This window comes from Pan troglodytes, chromosome 15 (assembly GCF_028858775.2).
Source record: "Pan troglodytes isolate AG18354 chromosome 15, NHGRI_mPanTro3-v2.0_pri, whole genome shotgun sequence".
Taxonomy (NCBI): domain Eukaryota; kingdom Metazoa; phylum Chordata; class Mammalia; order Primates; family Hominidae; genus Pan; species Pan troglodytes.
Window position 1 is genome coordinate 89,295,199 of NC_072413.2, and position 14,359 is coordinate 89,309,557.

The window sequence follows — 14,359 nt, forward strand, 5'->3', positions numbered from 1 at the left end:
AGAAACCAGGGGCGCTAGTGGGGACTGCAGTGAGTGCCTGTGCTGCCATCTCCGGCAGACCCCGCTGCCACAGGGGAATGAACCAGGGCACAGCGGGGCGGACTTCCCGAGACACCAGATGCCCAGATGATGAAGCCAAATCTCCCGATTCCTAAATATTGGAAATTGGGCCACTTTTCAAAAAAACTGCCAGGGACCAAAGAGATATCTCGAATCTTGGGCGGGCTCAGGCACCTCTGCTTACCGGGGAGACCTTGGCCTTCCTCATACAAACAGAAAGCTTCTGTTTGCACTTAGGGAGTCACGGGGCTGCGTCCGCAGTGCATTCGGAGCCGCGCTGCCCATGGTACTGAGGACTGCTGCCCACTCATGCCTCAGCGCTGGGTGGTCTTGAGAGCCCAGACCCTTGGTTTCCTCGTCTGAAAATGAGGCCTTACATGAAAGGTAACAGCTCATTCTCGAAGCTGCCAAGGTCCTGCCCCAACTGAGGGCTTTCCCAAGAGCTCACGATGAGGTGAGCCCCTGTAACAAGTGACCCCAGCCACGCTCCGCTCCCAGTCCCTTGACTCGACATCCGTGTGCTGGTGTTCTGTGCTCATGGCCGTGCTGCTGAGCCTTAAGCCTTGAGTGCTTCATGGCTGGGGTTGGCCCCACAGACTCCCACAAACTCCAGGGCCCGGAGCAGGCCCCAGGAAGCCTGCCAACCCACTGGCCTGGAGTAGACACTGTCTAATGCAAAAACGTCATCAAATAATCCCCCTGAGTGCTCCTATACTTCTTCCAGTTAGCACCTGCCCAACCTCTGCTGGCGATATTTTATCACCAGGATTATAGAGGGCCAACTTCAGGGTCATTTCCACCCCACAATTACAGTGTGCTTTTACATACAAACCATCCTCCCGAAGGTGGCACGCCAGCCCTAGACACGTAGGTGAAGCCGACAGAATAACAAAGGAGCATCATTACATCAGAGAGCTGGGATAGCACACCAGTGTTCACCGTGACCACAGTGACCACGTCCCACCACAAGCACGTCCCTTCTTGCCTTCCCCACACTGATGCCAGCACACCAATGCCTGCCCAGACGCCAACACCAGCCATTCCCGATCACGTGGAAGGACAGCCCAACCACCATGGCTAGGATCCAGAAACCACTCTAGATTCTTGATTCCTCGACTTCTGAACCACGAGATTCCTGGCACCAGGGTTCGTCCTCTTGCCTTCTATTTCTGGAAGCTTCCCTGGCCCTGCCAGACTAGTATCCCTTCCAAAACAACTCCAGGAATCCAACATCTTTAGCTGGACATGGAAGCTACCACAGCTGAGCGCCCACCTCCTTTTCCAGCCTTCTCTCTGGGTGCCTCCTGCACATTCCCCGCACTTAGACCACCTGCCACAGCTCACCTTCCCGTCCTCACCTGCCACAGCCCACCTTCCCGTCCTCACCTGCCACAGCTCACCTTCCTGTCCTCACCTGCCACGGCTGACCTTCCTGTCCCCTCACCTGCCACAGCCCACCTTCCTGTCACCTCACCTGCCACAGCCCACCTTCCTGTCCTCACTCGCCACGGCTGACCTTCCTGTCCCCTCACCTGCCACAGCCCACCTTCCCATCCTCACCTGCCACAGCTCACCTTCCCGTCCTCACCTGCCACGGTCCACCTTCCTGTCCCCTCGCCTGCCACGGCCCACCTTCCTGTCCTCACCTGCCACAGCCCACCTTCCCGTCCTCACCTGCCACAGCCCACCTTCCTGTCCTCACTCGCCACGGCTGACCTTCCTGTCCCCTCACCTGCCACAGCCCACCTTCCCATCCTCACCTGCCACAGCTCACCTTCCCGTCCTCACCTGCCACAGCTCACCTTCCCATCCTCACCTGCCACGGCTGACCTTCCTGTCCCCTCACCTGCCACAGCCAACCTTCCTGTCCCCTCAACCTGCCACGGCCCACCTTCCCGTCCTCACCCGCCACAGCTCACCTTCCCATCCTCACCTGCCACAGCCCACCTTCCTGTCCCCTCACCTGCCACAGCCCACCTTCCTGCCCCCTCACCTGCCACGGCCCACCTTCCTGCCCCCTCACCTGCCACGGCCCACCTTCCTGCCCCCTTGCCTGCCACGGCCCACCTTCCTGTCCCCTCGCCTGCCATGGCCCACCTCCTGTGAGCCTCCCCCAGACCCCCTGGGGTAGCTGTGGACTTCAACTCCCCCTATGTTTTTTTCCATGCTTCATGTAACCCTTCACATCTGGCTGGTAATGGACAAAGCTCTGTTCACATTTTACCTCCCCCTACTGGTTCCTGGCTACCAGGGAACTGGTTCTGTGCACTTCACAGGGCCCAACAAGCCCACTTCCCTCCATCCAGGGGGACACAGGCAGGTGTACAGCACTCATTCCCAGCCTTCAGTTTGAATTCTCCCCCTTGAGATACTTCAGTGTTCTCATGATTTTTTCAAGTGAATTTAATTCTAGAAGCAGAGAAAAGAAGTTTCTGGTGGTGGAAAGCGCCTCTGAAAGAGCAAACAAAAGCCAACTGAGAACTCTAGAAACTGAGAACATTCCAGGAAACTAAGGGCAGTCCGTGTTGGTGATCGGTCTGTGCCCTGCCCTCAGGATCCCAACGGGCCCAGGGGCTCCTCTCTGCATGGGAAGCCAGGACCTCCAGAGACTGAGGACATGCAGCTGTGGTGAGGGTGCGGAGAGGGGTTCAGGACTCCCTGCTTACATGTACTGCTTCTGCTCCTCATGGTACTGCTCCTTGTTCTCCATGTTCTGCTCCAGAAGCATCTGGTTCTGCTGGCTCAACAGCTGGATCTGGCTCAGGAGGTGATGATTTTCTTCCTCCAAGTTCCCCTTGAGACGGGAGAGCAGCTAGAACACAGACCAACAGCGTCTCAGACACCACGTGACCCGGTGTTCCCACTGCTGGGAACCTAGCTTCCAAGGAAGAAGGCCACTGCACAAAGATGTTCAACGCAGCATAATCTACGCCAGTGGAAACTTGGAAAGGGCCAAACGGCCAATAATGTGGGAATGGCTGAGTTCCCTCTGCAGCTGCATTGTTTAGTCCAGATGTCCCTGGCAACGTGGCTACTGAGCAGTAAAATGCAGCTAGTCTGAATCATGATGCACAAGTGCAAAATACGCAGCAGATTTTGAAGGCTTAATACAAATAAAAAGAATATGAAAAATCTCATCAATAATGTTTTTGTTTGTTTGTTTTGAGATGGAGTTTTGCTCTTGTTGCCCAGGCTGGAGTGGAGTGGCGTGACCTCGGCTCACTGCAACCTCCACCTCCTGGGTTCAAGCGACTCTCCTGCCTCAGCCTCCTGAGTCTCAGCTGCGATTACAGGCGCGTGCCACCACGCCCAGCTAATTCTTTGTATTTTTAGTAGAGACGGGGTTTCATCATGTTGGCAGGCTGGTCTCAAACTCCTGACCTCAGGTGATCCACCCGCTTCGGCCTCCCAAAGTGCTGGGATTACAGGCGTGAACCACCGCGCCTGGCCTGAAGTCTGCCAACTTCTGTTCTAGAGTATGATTGGGGTGCAATGGGAAAATCACAGGCTTTGGATTCCAATGCGCGACTATGAGAAAGGAGGATGGGCTCATGGGGCCACCGTAAGGACTGAGTAACATAGAGGAGAACACAGCAAAATGCCTGGTACACCGGAGGTGGGAAACATAGGCTGTCCCCTCCTCTTCACCCCATTAGCAATTCTAACTTTGACTTCACCATTAAAAGAAAAACCAAAATTCTACCTGTTTTTAATATAATTATACATAATTTATGCATACAGTGAGAAGAACTGGAAGGGAAAAGGAGGTGAAGCTATGGCATTTTTTCACTAAAAATACTTCTGTGATTGCCACTGCTACATTGCTTGGGCAAGAATGAAAACAAATACCATAATAAAGCATTAGTCTCCCCAGTGTAGAGAACTGCACGAGGCTTGGGAGTCAGGCATGTCACAAACGTGGCAAGTCAGCGGTCTGCAGGGTGAAAGGCCGTCCCTGGAAACTCAGCTTTGGCCCAACAGAAAGACCCTGTGTGGCCGGGGGGGTCCCAGGGAACCAAGCCGGCTGGGCCCCACCCTTCAGCCCAAGTCCATGATCCTGAGGGCCAGTGCATCCCAGTAACGATGGGGGAGCTGCTCTTCCACCTCATTAGATGCCGGGCAACAAACCAACCCAATGTAAGGCATATGGGCTCCTGGAGAGAGGCGGGTTAGGAGGAGCGGCGAGCACGGCTCCGAGCACAGCCACGCCCTCATCACTTTGCTTATGCTGCTTCGCTTCTGCCACAGGGTGAACCATGTCCCCAAAACTCATACAGTGAAGCCCTAAGCCCCAGTCCCTAGCATGGGACTGCGTTTGGAGACAGGGTCCATAAAGAGGCCATTAAGTTAAAATGAGGCTGCCATGAGGGTGGGCTCTGATCCAATCTGACTGATGTCCTTTCAAGAAAAGGAAATCTCGACACGTAGATACTGGGAATGAGCCCGCACAGAGAAAAAGAGCACTGCCTGCAAGCCAGGGAGAGGCCTTGGGAGAAACCAGCTCAGCCCTGCCGGTTCACGGATCATGGACGTCCAGCCTCCCAACCGGAAGAAACCCACTTCTGCTGCTTAAGCCACCCGGCTTGAGGTCTTTTGCTCCTCCAGCCCAGGGAGACAAACATGGTTTCCATGTGTGGCCTGTTTGGGGGGACTGGTTTGTGCTGGACCTGGAATTCTGCTGAACCCCTCCCCAAAAGCCACCATCCTGGCCACAGCCCTTCCCTTGTCCCATGACCTGTGTTCCACCCTGAGTGAATCATCAGCATCTTCCAAAAAGTACCCCCGTCCATTTCTGTGCAAATCAGTCCTTCCCATGCAAAGCCTACCACACATGTCCAGCTCTTGCCAGTCCTTCACTTCATCAGTGTGACCTTTTCCATGGGGCCTGCGCTGCAGCCCCTGACCTGAAACCTCCCGGAAGATCCTGACGCACCTGCCTGTGATAGCACAGCCCCTGGGGGCGAGGATTCCACAGGCAGTGCCGTGGCCTTTGCCTCCATCCCGCCTCCACCCCCGTGGGGCCCTCAGGGTCCCAGGGCCTCTCATTCTCAGGGGGCAGCACAAGATCTGGGTGGGTGGCTGTGACAAGGCATCTTGGCACCCTGCGCCTCGGTTTCCTCATTTGTGATGTCTCACTGGGCTACTGAGGGGTCTGGGCAAAAGGTGTCTGAGACTGTTTCTCAATAAAAGAGCAAACCTTGTCCTGAGGTGCCAGCTGTCCCTGGGGCTGTCTAGGAGGTGGGGTGAGACCTACGTGCTCCTCCCTGCCAGACCTGCCTCACCAGCCTTCCATGTGCTGGGGTCTGTTAAGATCTCATCTGGAGAGGGTCTTGCTGTGTGAGGCCATTTCCAACCTTGTGTACTAGAAGGGACGGCTCTGGAAGCCGGGGACTCCTGAGTGAGCTCCGTCACAGAGGCAGCCACAACCCAAAATGGAGCAAATTCACACCACTTCTCTAGGACAGTGTGACTACTGAGCTGAAGAGATGTAGGAAGACAGTATAGACACAGCTAACAGGATCGAGATAAAACATCATCAACCGTCCCCACTGTGCCTCTCCCGACCCTGCAAAAGGTGACGGTCAGACAGGGGTGTTTTCGTATACAGTCCCACCAGAAGCCACAATGACCCCCGTCAGCACCTCTGGCTTCACCGCAGCCTCTGTGCCACCTCCACACATTTGTGTCTTTGAGCACAAATGCCCATGAGGACCCCTCACAGCTTGGCTGAGCCCTGGGCTGTCCCCCTGGGGGACTCATCCCTGTTTCCTGAGGCTCCCCTGGTGCTGGCCTCACCTCACAGTGGTTGTCCAGCTTGGTCAGCGAGATGTCCATGGTCTGGTGCTGCTCCTTCAGCTCGTCGAAGCGGGCCTGCCAGCGGTTGAGCTCCAGCTGCGCGTTGTTCAGTGAGGTTTTCAGCTCCTTGGTGTGGGCGTGCAGCTCCTCGTACTCCCCCTTCAGCTGGTGGTGCAGGAAATTGACCCTGGAGGGGGAAGAGTCACAGGGCAAAGGAGCTGAAGAGCCTGCCAAACAGGTAACGGCCCAGAGACCTGGGCTATGTCCCAGCTCTGACAGTGGCAGGCTGTGCAACCTTAGACAAAATCACAACCTCTCTGGGCTTTTTTTTTTTCCATGCATAAAATAAGGAGCTTGAACAAAACTGTCCATCAGCAAACTGTGTTCTTTGGGGATGCATGAGGGTACCCCTGATGCCACTACACTGAGCCTCCAGGGAGACTGAGCAGGCAAGCTCAGACACCTGTTTCAACACAGCATCACTGCTACGATCACTTCCATGCTACAGCTTTGGTATCTGTGTACACTTGAAAAACAAGATTCTGCTGTTTAAAAAAATGTTTAAACCACTAAACTAGACCATTTTTGCTCTAAAATTCTGTCTCTGCCCAGCTCTTCTTCCCAATTCCAAGCCCCTTTCTAATTTCAGCTCCTGAGATAAAGTGTGAGACGGTGTGTATTATGTAAATCTACTAAAATTGCTATCATCAAAACAACTATTATCCAACTGGGAGTTCTCTGGAGATTTATATCAGAAAGCTCATTACCAGGGTCTTGTGGACTTGATTTGGACATAGACGTGTCTTATTTGGCCTGTACAATTTTACTTTTTAAAAACAAATTAGTTGACCAGGTATGGTGGCTCACGCCTGTAATCCCAGCACTCTGGGAGGCTGAGGAGGGAGGATCGCTTGAGGCCAGTTCCACACCAACCTAGGCGACATAGTGAGACCCCCATCTCTGCAAAAAGTAGAAAAAAGTTGCCGGGAACCCGGGAGGCGGAGCTTGCAGTGAGCCGAGATCGTGCCACTGCACTCCAGCCTGGTGACAGAGCAAGACTCCGTCTCAAAAAAAAAAAATGTTGCCAGGCATAGTGATGCACACCTGTGCTCCCAGCTACTTGGGAGGCTGGGCTGGGAGGATCACTTAGGCCCAGGGAGTTGAGGCTGCAGTGAGCCATGATGTCACTCCAGCCTCAGTGGCTGAGCAAGATCCCATCTCAAAAAAAAAAAAAAAAAAAATTTTAGTGGCCAGCATTAAAAAATTTGAAGTTTACATCAATACCCAAACATTCAGGTTCTCTTAAAATATAAAAAACAAAAGGCTGCCCAGGCAGTCCCGGGCCTGCCTCCAGCTGGCGGCCTTTGCTGGAGCCGATTCTCTGCTGCCCTTTTAGACGATGTGCATTCTCCGTTCTACGGTCTGTGGTCTATGTCTGGTACTGTTTTACCCATGTGCTTTATTTGCCTGGGGAGCCAAGGTAACTGAGTTTCTAACCCCCCGTATACACGAACTCGAGTATGTGGGAGGAGGAAGAATTTCGTATGGTCAAGCCTTTGCAATGAGACAGGACCTGGATTCCATCCTGACTCTGCTATTCACTAGAAACACTGACTCGGAACAAGTTATTTAATCTCTCCCAACCTGTTTCCTCATCTGTTTAAAAAAAAAGCCAAAAAGATAATAATAGTATAGTCGATTCTCATTATGTGTGGTAGTCACATTCTATAAAGTTGCTGTAAACACTGAATTAGTGAACAGCAAAGCATCCAGCCTAGGGAAAAAATATAGAATTAGGTTCCCGGGAGCCTCTGGTCATTTTTGTTACTGATCAATACATAACCTTGTTTTATGTGGGTTTCTGTTGAAAGGTACCTTATGTAGCATATTCACAGCCAACAGCACTATAACTCATGCCTGAACAAAGCTTATCTAAGACTTTTTCTCTGTAAGGCACATCACAGCCACCTTCTGCTTAGGGACATGAAACAGCACTTCAGTACTACAATAGTGGGTCATTTTAAACAGCAAAGTCACTTCCCGAAAGCACAAAATATGAAAACCGTGGCATTGAAGAGATTCTGAAAGGGACATTTGTTTGCAGTAGGAGCTGAAACAAGAAGGCAGCGTGTTGTCGTGTGTGCCCTCAGCTGGGAAGGTGCGCATCCAGTGACTCCCGCATTTCACCACTCTGTGCATGTCCACGAAAGCCCCACGGAGACTGGTCTTGGGGCGGCAAATAAAACTTTAGCAAGTAGGTGGATTCACAAATAGGGGTTCTGTGAATCATGAGGAATCTGCAGTTTCTCCTTCATGAGCAAGAGGCAGGCTTATGCCAGATGATGAATTCACCTGTGCCTGATGCAGTCCTCACCACAAGGGTGGGAGGGGAGAACCACCTAACTCAGACGACACGCCATCCCCAGGTGTCACCTGAGAGCTCTCATGCCAGCAACCAGCTAGAGTTGCCCTTTAGCTTATTTTACCCACCCAGCTGTTCATACAGCAAGGGATAAAAATCCACGATCGCCGGGGGACTCGAACTTCTCAGTGGTTGCTATGCAAGGAGGGTCTGAACAGAATCCGGGGTGCTGCTACGTGCAGGGCCGGTCGCCGGCGCTCACCTGTCCAGCTCGCCCCGCAGCCTCTGGTTCTCACCCATGGCAAGGGCGTTTGTCCTCTGCTCCTGCTGCAGCGCCTCTCGCTCAGTGGTCAAGACCTTCTCCCGCTCCTCCAGCTCCGCCTTGCGCTTCAGCATGTCACCGTGCCTGTTGGAAGGAAACACCTGCTGTGAGTCTGGCCAGGACCTTCTTTTCCTACAGGTAACTCACACCCCAGAGGATCTGCGTGTCTCCCGTGAGAAAATGGGATTCCTCTGGAGAGTCTCTCTGCAGAAGTGAGGGGCGTGGGGCAGGGAGCAGGCGGGGAGCGTGGCCGCTGGGAGCCATGTCAAGGCCAGCGCCAAGCCCTGGAGCCCAGAATCCTCTTCCTCCAGCCCGTTCTGTCTCCATAGTCCCTCCATGCCCTGAAAAAGCAGTCGCTCTTCCTTTAGCCACCTGACAATGCGATGACTACATTTTCTGAGCTCCATGCCCTTCTCTTTTAGGGAATTATAAATAACCTACTAGGTAGTTCACTAAGCACAAATAAATCTAAGAGAAACCACAACACAAACAGTGGAATTCCGCTGCACATCACAGCTAATCTCACCCTCCAAGGGCTGGAGAAGCCTCTCCCTCTCCCCTTAGGAGCCTGCATCCACTTGTTCTTAGTCTGGCCTTCCCCAGGGGACAGAGGCTCACCCAGGAGCTGCCAGGGACTAGTTGTTGTCACATACACACAGCAGCTCTCCTCAGGCCCCTTAGCCACAGCCCTCACCGTCCCCACAACTTTCTCCTTACCCTCAAGGCTGTAATCTTCTCCAGGCTCTAATCTATCTTTGTCGGCTGCACTGGCCATCTCTTGGGGGGCAGAATACAATGATGTAGCCTCATAGGCCCCGGCCCCTCCCCCTCCCAGCCTGTTTCAACCTCGTGTGTTCACGGGTGACCCAGGATCTCCTAGCAGACTGGAAGTGTTGAGAAGTCTGAGGCACAGTCTCCTGATCTTCCCCATTCAGGCAAATTCTTCTCTACAGACCCCTTCCTGAGTGTCTCACACCCAAAGACAATCTGACAGAGGCTAGCCAGTGTCCCTGGGGTTTCTGGCCTTTCTCTTCAGGACTCCACTGCACCTTGTTGGAAAAGCACATTAATCAAGCATGTCTCTAACCATTAGCAATGACCCAACTGTAGGGCAGAAACTTTATAACTGTTACTCACCACTGAATCCCCGTGAGGAATGACACGTAGTGAATGCTTGTTAGAGCAATGAGTGGGTGAGCGTCTCCGATTTAAGTGTCAAATAAGAAGAAGAGAAAACCATCATCCTTGTGTGCCATGTACCTACACTCCTAAACCTGTAGCCCTGCTGCAGACACAGCAAGGGAGCCTCCAGTCATCTGTCCAACCAGCAAAAAGCACTGAGTAACTACCACATGCTGTACTGAGCAAGGACCTGCAGGGAAAACAACAGTCCAGACTCCACCTGCCAAAACCTTTTCTCTCTGAATGCACATTAAGAATACAATAAGGGGCCAGCACAGTGGCTCACGCCTATAATCCCAGCATTTTGGGAGGCCGAGACAGGTGGATCACTTGAGGTAGGGAGTTCAAAACCAGCCTGGTCAACATGGTGAAACCCCATCTCTACTAAAAAATACAAAAATTAGCCGGGTGTGGTGGTGCATGCCTATAGTCCCAGCTACTTGGGAGGCTGAAGTAGGAGGATTGCTTGAAGCCGGGAGGTGGAGGCTGCTGTGAGCCAAGATCGCTCCACTGCACTCCAGCCTGGGCGACAGAGTGAGACTCCATCTCAAAATAAAGAAAGAAGGAAAGAATACAATACGGCATTATTTAATATGACATAACATAACACTAAGAATAAGGCACGCAAGTGCCTGGTGAGTGCTGGGCATCATGCTAGTATCAGACTTACATGAATGCTTCATTAGTTTGTCAGCTGGGTGCAACTCCTACCACGTCTAGAGACAGCACCACGTACACAATAAATGTCACACAAATAACAAAATGGGTGGGGGAAGACGAGGGAGAGATCAAAGTGAAAAGAGGCAGAAGATGCTACTTTAGGCCGGAAGGAGTAGTCTTATAGTTTCAGATGCCTCAACAGCCCCTGAAGGATGGAGATCTGGATGGATGAAAGGGGTGAAGAACTCCAGATAGAGACAAAAAGGAAGCACTTGGCAAGTGAATAAATGAATGTCATCACCACCCATGAACCCACAAGCATCATCAGCGCCTGCACAAGGCTTTTGTGATTCAATGACATTTGTGGCTCCTGACCGTGGAGATGTCCTCCCCACTCCCACCTTGAAGAACCAACGATCACTTAGCCATGTTGTTGAGGCTGCTCCAAAGGAAATACCATCAGCAGGGCCATTTCCCAGGCAAAGGAAGTAGATCTTGCTCCCTCTGTTGTACTCCAAGTACCTGAGAGCCTCTCTTTAGCCATGTCTCTCTCATGCATCAGATTCAGGTGCACATCACACCTGCCCCTCAGACTCTGGAGAGCAGCATTCTACCTCTCCTAGCCCTCCCTGGATCCTGCCATGCCCTGCGCAGGTGCCTGGTACCATCACTGATCAGCAGGAGACAGAATCCCAGCCCAGACTGGCTGACTTAATGAATACAAAACCCAAGACCATCAACTGTCAAGAGTGCAAAGTTAAGATGTGTGCATTTCAATGTAAGTTTTACCTGTAAAAAATGGGGTGGGGGGTGGAGTGTGGGAGGTGCACATGAAATGAGAACGGCAGGACATAAATGACTGTCGAGAGTGCATGATGCATACACAAGAGTTTCACTATATGATTCTGCTTACTTTCTATATGTTCGGAAGTTTCCATAATTAAAGGTTAAAAATGAAAGAAAGCAAGCGAGACCTTGATATGAAAGAGAAGAGCTGGGAGGCCAGAGAAGGCACACCCCTACAAACGGAGCCGTGGAGAATTCCCTCCTTATTTCTGTTTTGGGGAGAAAAGAGACAGAAGAGAACCCTTAGGGATCAGGGCCCCAAAGGCCCACTGGAAGTAGTAGAGGCATCCCCTTCTCCACACAGGAGCCCCTCTTGCTACTGTCTTCAGTTGCACAAATTCCAAATTGCTAAAGGTAACGTTTATTTCCTTCCTTTTGGGAAAGTTCAGGTGCCCCAACAATGGGAAGCAGCTGGCCAAGAGATTTCCTGCAGGGGAGGTCCAGGGAAGTCCCAGTCCTCCGCGCAGCCTGACAGACTCCCCAGGCCTGGCCTCAGGCCCTGCTGCAGGCCTACCCAGGGGCCCCACCTCCACCCTCCTTCACCTCCCCTCCCCACACACCCTGCCTCTCCCCGGGGCCCTGCCCACTTCCCCAAAGCCCTGCCTCTCCTGAGACCCTCTCCTGAGACCCCACCTCTGCTCCAGGCTCCACCTCTCCTCCAGGCTCCACCCTTCTCACGAGGCCCCCGCCTCTCGTCCAGGCTCCACCCATCTCCCCCAGTCCCTGCCTTTCCCACAGGTCCTACCCACCTCCCCCAGACCCCGCCTCTCTCCAGGCTCCACCTCTCTCCCCAGGCTCTGCCTCTCCTCCAGGCTCCACCCCTCTCCCCAGGCCCCACCCCTCCTCCAGGCTCCACCCCTCTCATGAGGCCCCCCCGCCTCTCCTCCAGGCTCCACTCATCTCCCGCAGGCCCCGCCTTTCCCACAGGTCCCACCCATCTTCCCCAGACCCTGCCTCTCCTCCAGGCTCCACCCCTCTCCCCAGGCCCCACCTCTCCTCCAGGCTCTATCACTCTCCCCCAGGTCCCACCCATCTCCTCCAGGCTCCACCCATCTTCCCCAGGCCCTGCCTCTCCCCTAGGTCCCACCCATCTACCCCAGGCCCCACCTTTCCCCCTGGGCCCAGCCTCTCCTCTGGACTCTACCCCTCCCCAGATCCCCTTCCTTCCCCAGGCCCTACCTCTCCCCGAGCTCCTTGTGCTCCAGCTCCAGATTCCGATGCAGTGTCTTTAGGCAGCTGTGCTGGCGGATGAGGGCCTCGTACTCGGCCGATTGCCGCTCGTGCAGCGTGCCCAGGTGCTCGTGGTCCTGCAGCAGGGCCTCGTAGGCCGCTGTAAGTTGCTCCTGCTGCCTCTGCAGGCTTTCGTTCTCCGTCTCCTTGGCCGTGTGGTGGTTCTGCAGCAGCGTGTACTGCGCGGTGAGCGCTGCGCTCTGGGAACTCAGCGTGGAGTTCTCCACCTGCCGAGAGGGAGAAGCGCGGCGTGGCGCAGGCCCCACAGTCAGCGAGGAGGGCTGGGGAGCAGGTCAAGTGCTCGAGCAGACACGAAAATAGCCGGGACCCTCAGGGCAGAAGACCCAGAGGGTACCCAGGATGGCTGTTCCAGAACTTAAGCAACTGCTGTGGGAAGGGGACTAAACCACATAGACGGGCACTCAGAGGGTACTTCAGTCCAGAGCCACTTGCCACAAATGTGAGCTGCTGGGGCAGATGATGTCCTTTCCCTGGATAACTCCCTTGTGTGCTGTGCCCTCTCTGACTATTTTTAAAAAACCTCTTTTCAGCTGACTGTGGTGGCTCAGGCTTGTAATCCCAGGACTTCAGGAAGCAGAAGCAGGAGGGTCACTTGAGCCAAAGAATTCAAGACCAGCCTGAGCAACATAGTGAGACCCCATCTCTACAAAAAAAAAAGTATTTTTAACTTAGCTGGGCATGGTGTTGTATGCCTATAGTCCCAGCTACTTGGGAGGCTGAGGCAGGAGGACTGCTTGAGCCCAGGAGTTGGAGGTTATAGTGAGCTATGATGATTGCAGCACTGCACTCCAGCCTGGGCGACAGAGTGAAACCCTGTCTCTTACAATGAAAACAAAACCTATTTTCTAGAACAAGTATACAGAATATCTGTAAATAAGGATATAGAATACCTGAACAATACTATCAACCTACTTAACATAATTGATATTTGTATACCTCTCCATCCAACAACATCCAAAATCATCAGAAAACTGAAGAGGAGGGAATACTTCCCAAATCATTTTATGAAGCCAGAATTACCCTGATATTAAAACCAGATTAAGACTGTAAGAAAAATTCAAAATAGTAAGTCAATATACTATTTTCTTGTTACCAGAACAAATTCCAATTTCTTTGCCAAACAGTTTCCTGTTGATTGTCCTTGCCCCATAAGATACATATTTTCAAACTTTTCTCAGAAATTGCAATAAAAAGCCAGGTGTGGTGGCTCACGCCTGTAATCCCAGCACTTTGGGAGGTGAGGTGGGTGGATCATTTGAGGTCAGAAGTTCGAGACCAGCCTGGCTAACTTCATGAAATCCCATCTCTACTAAAAATACAAAAATTAGCCAAGGCACAAGAATCACTTGAACCTGGGAGGTGGAGCTTGCAGTGAGCCGAGATCGCACCACTGCACTCCAGCCTGGGTGACAGAGTGAGACTCCATCTCAAAACAAACAAACAAAAACTGCAATAAATAATTTATTTCCCCACAGTCTATAGGCGATAAATGAAAACAAGCATCTGAAGTGGCACACAACCTAGTTCTGCTTGATGCTCTCAACAGTCTGGGAGCCACTTAATATCCTACACTTCCCTCTTAGAGATTAAAAATTCACATTAGCTTAAAAAGAAAGAGTTCTGCCAGGTTCTATAGTAAAGAAACCTGGTTAACTTTGTTAAACCAAGCTTAATCCTGAAACCTCTTTTCCAAGTCAGTGCTAGTAACACTTCAAGGAAAAGACTGGAAAACATGGACAAGAATGCAAGTAAAAGGAGAGAAATGAAATGAAAATGGCCCATGCAGCCATTTTCTCAATCACTGAAAATGGCTTAAAAACTATCACCCCCTTCACTGATCACTGTTTACAGCGGGTCTCTATTAACAAAATCCCAAACTG

The 14,359-nt window shown here is 52.4% G+C and overlaps 1 protein-coding gene across 8 annotated transcripts in view; it reads right to left on the reverse strand.

Annotated features, from left to right (window-relative positions):
* CCDC88C (coiled-coil domain containing 88C) overlaps nt 1-14,359 on the reverse strand; it is a 146,721-nt gene that overhangs the window by 20,006 nt on the left and 112,356 nt on the right. For all 8 annotated transcript variants that reach the window (XR_008538943.2, XM_016926600.4, XM_063793074.1 and 5 more), the window contains 4 exons: nt 12,408-12,685; nt 8,481-8,624; nt 5,857-6,043; nt 2,727-2,872 (listed from right to left, as the gene is read on the reverse strand). Coding sequence is in view for 7 of the 8 variants with exons in the window: in XM_016926600.4 (XP_016782089.4) it covers nt 2,727-2,872; nt 5,857-6,043; nt 8,481-8,624; nt 12,408-12,685 (755 nt within the window). In the remaining variant the exon portion in view is untranslated. The remainder of the gene's footprint in view (nt 1-2,726; nt 2,873-5,856; nt 6,044-8,480; nt 8,625-12,407; nt 12,686-14,359) is intronic.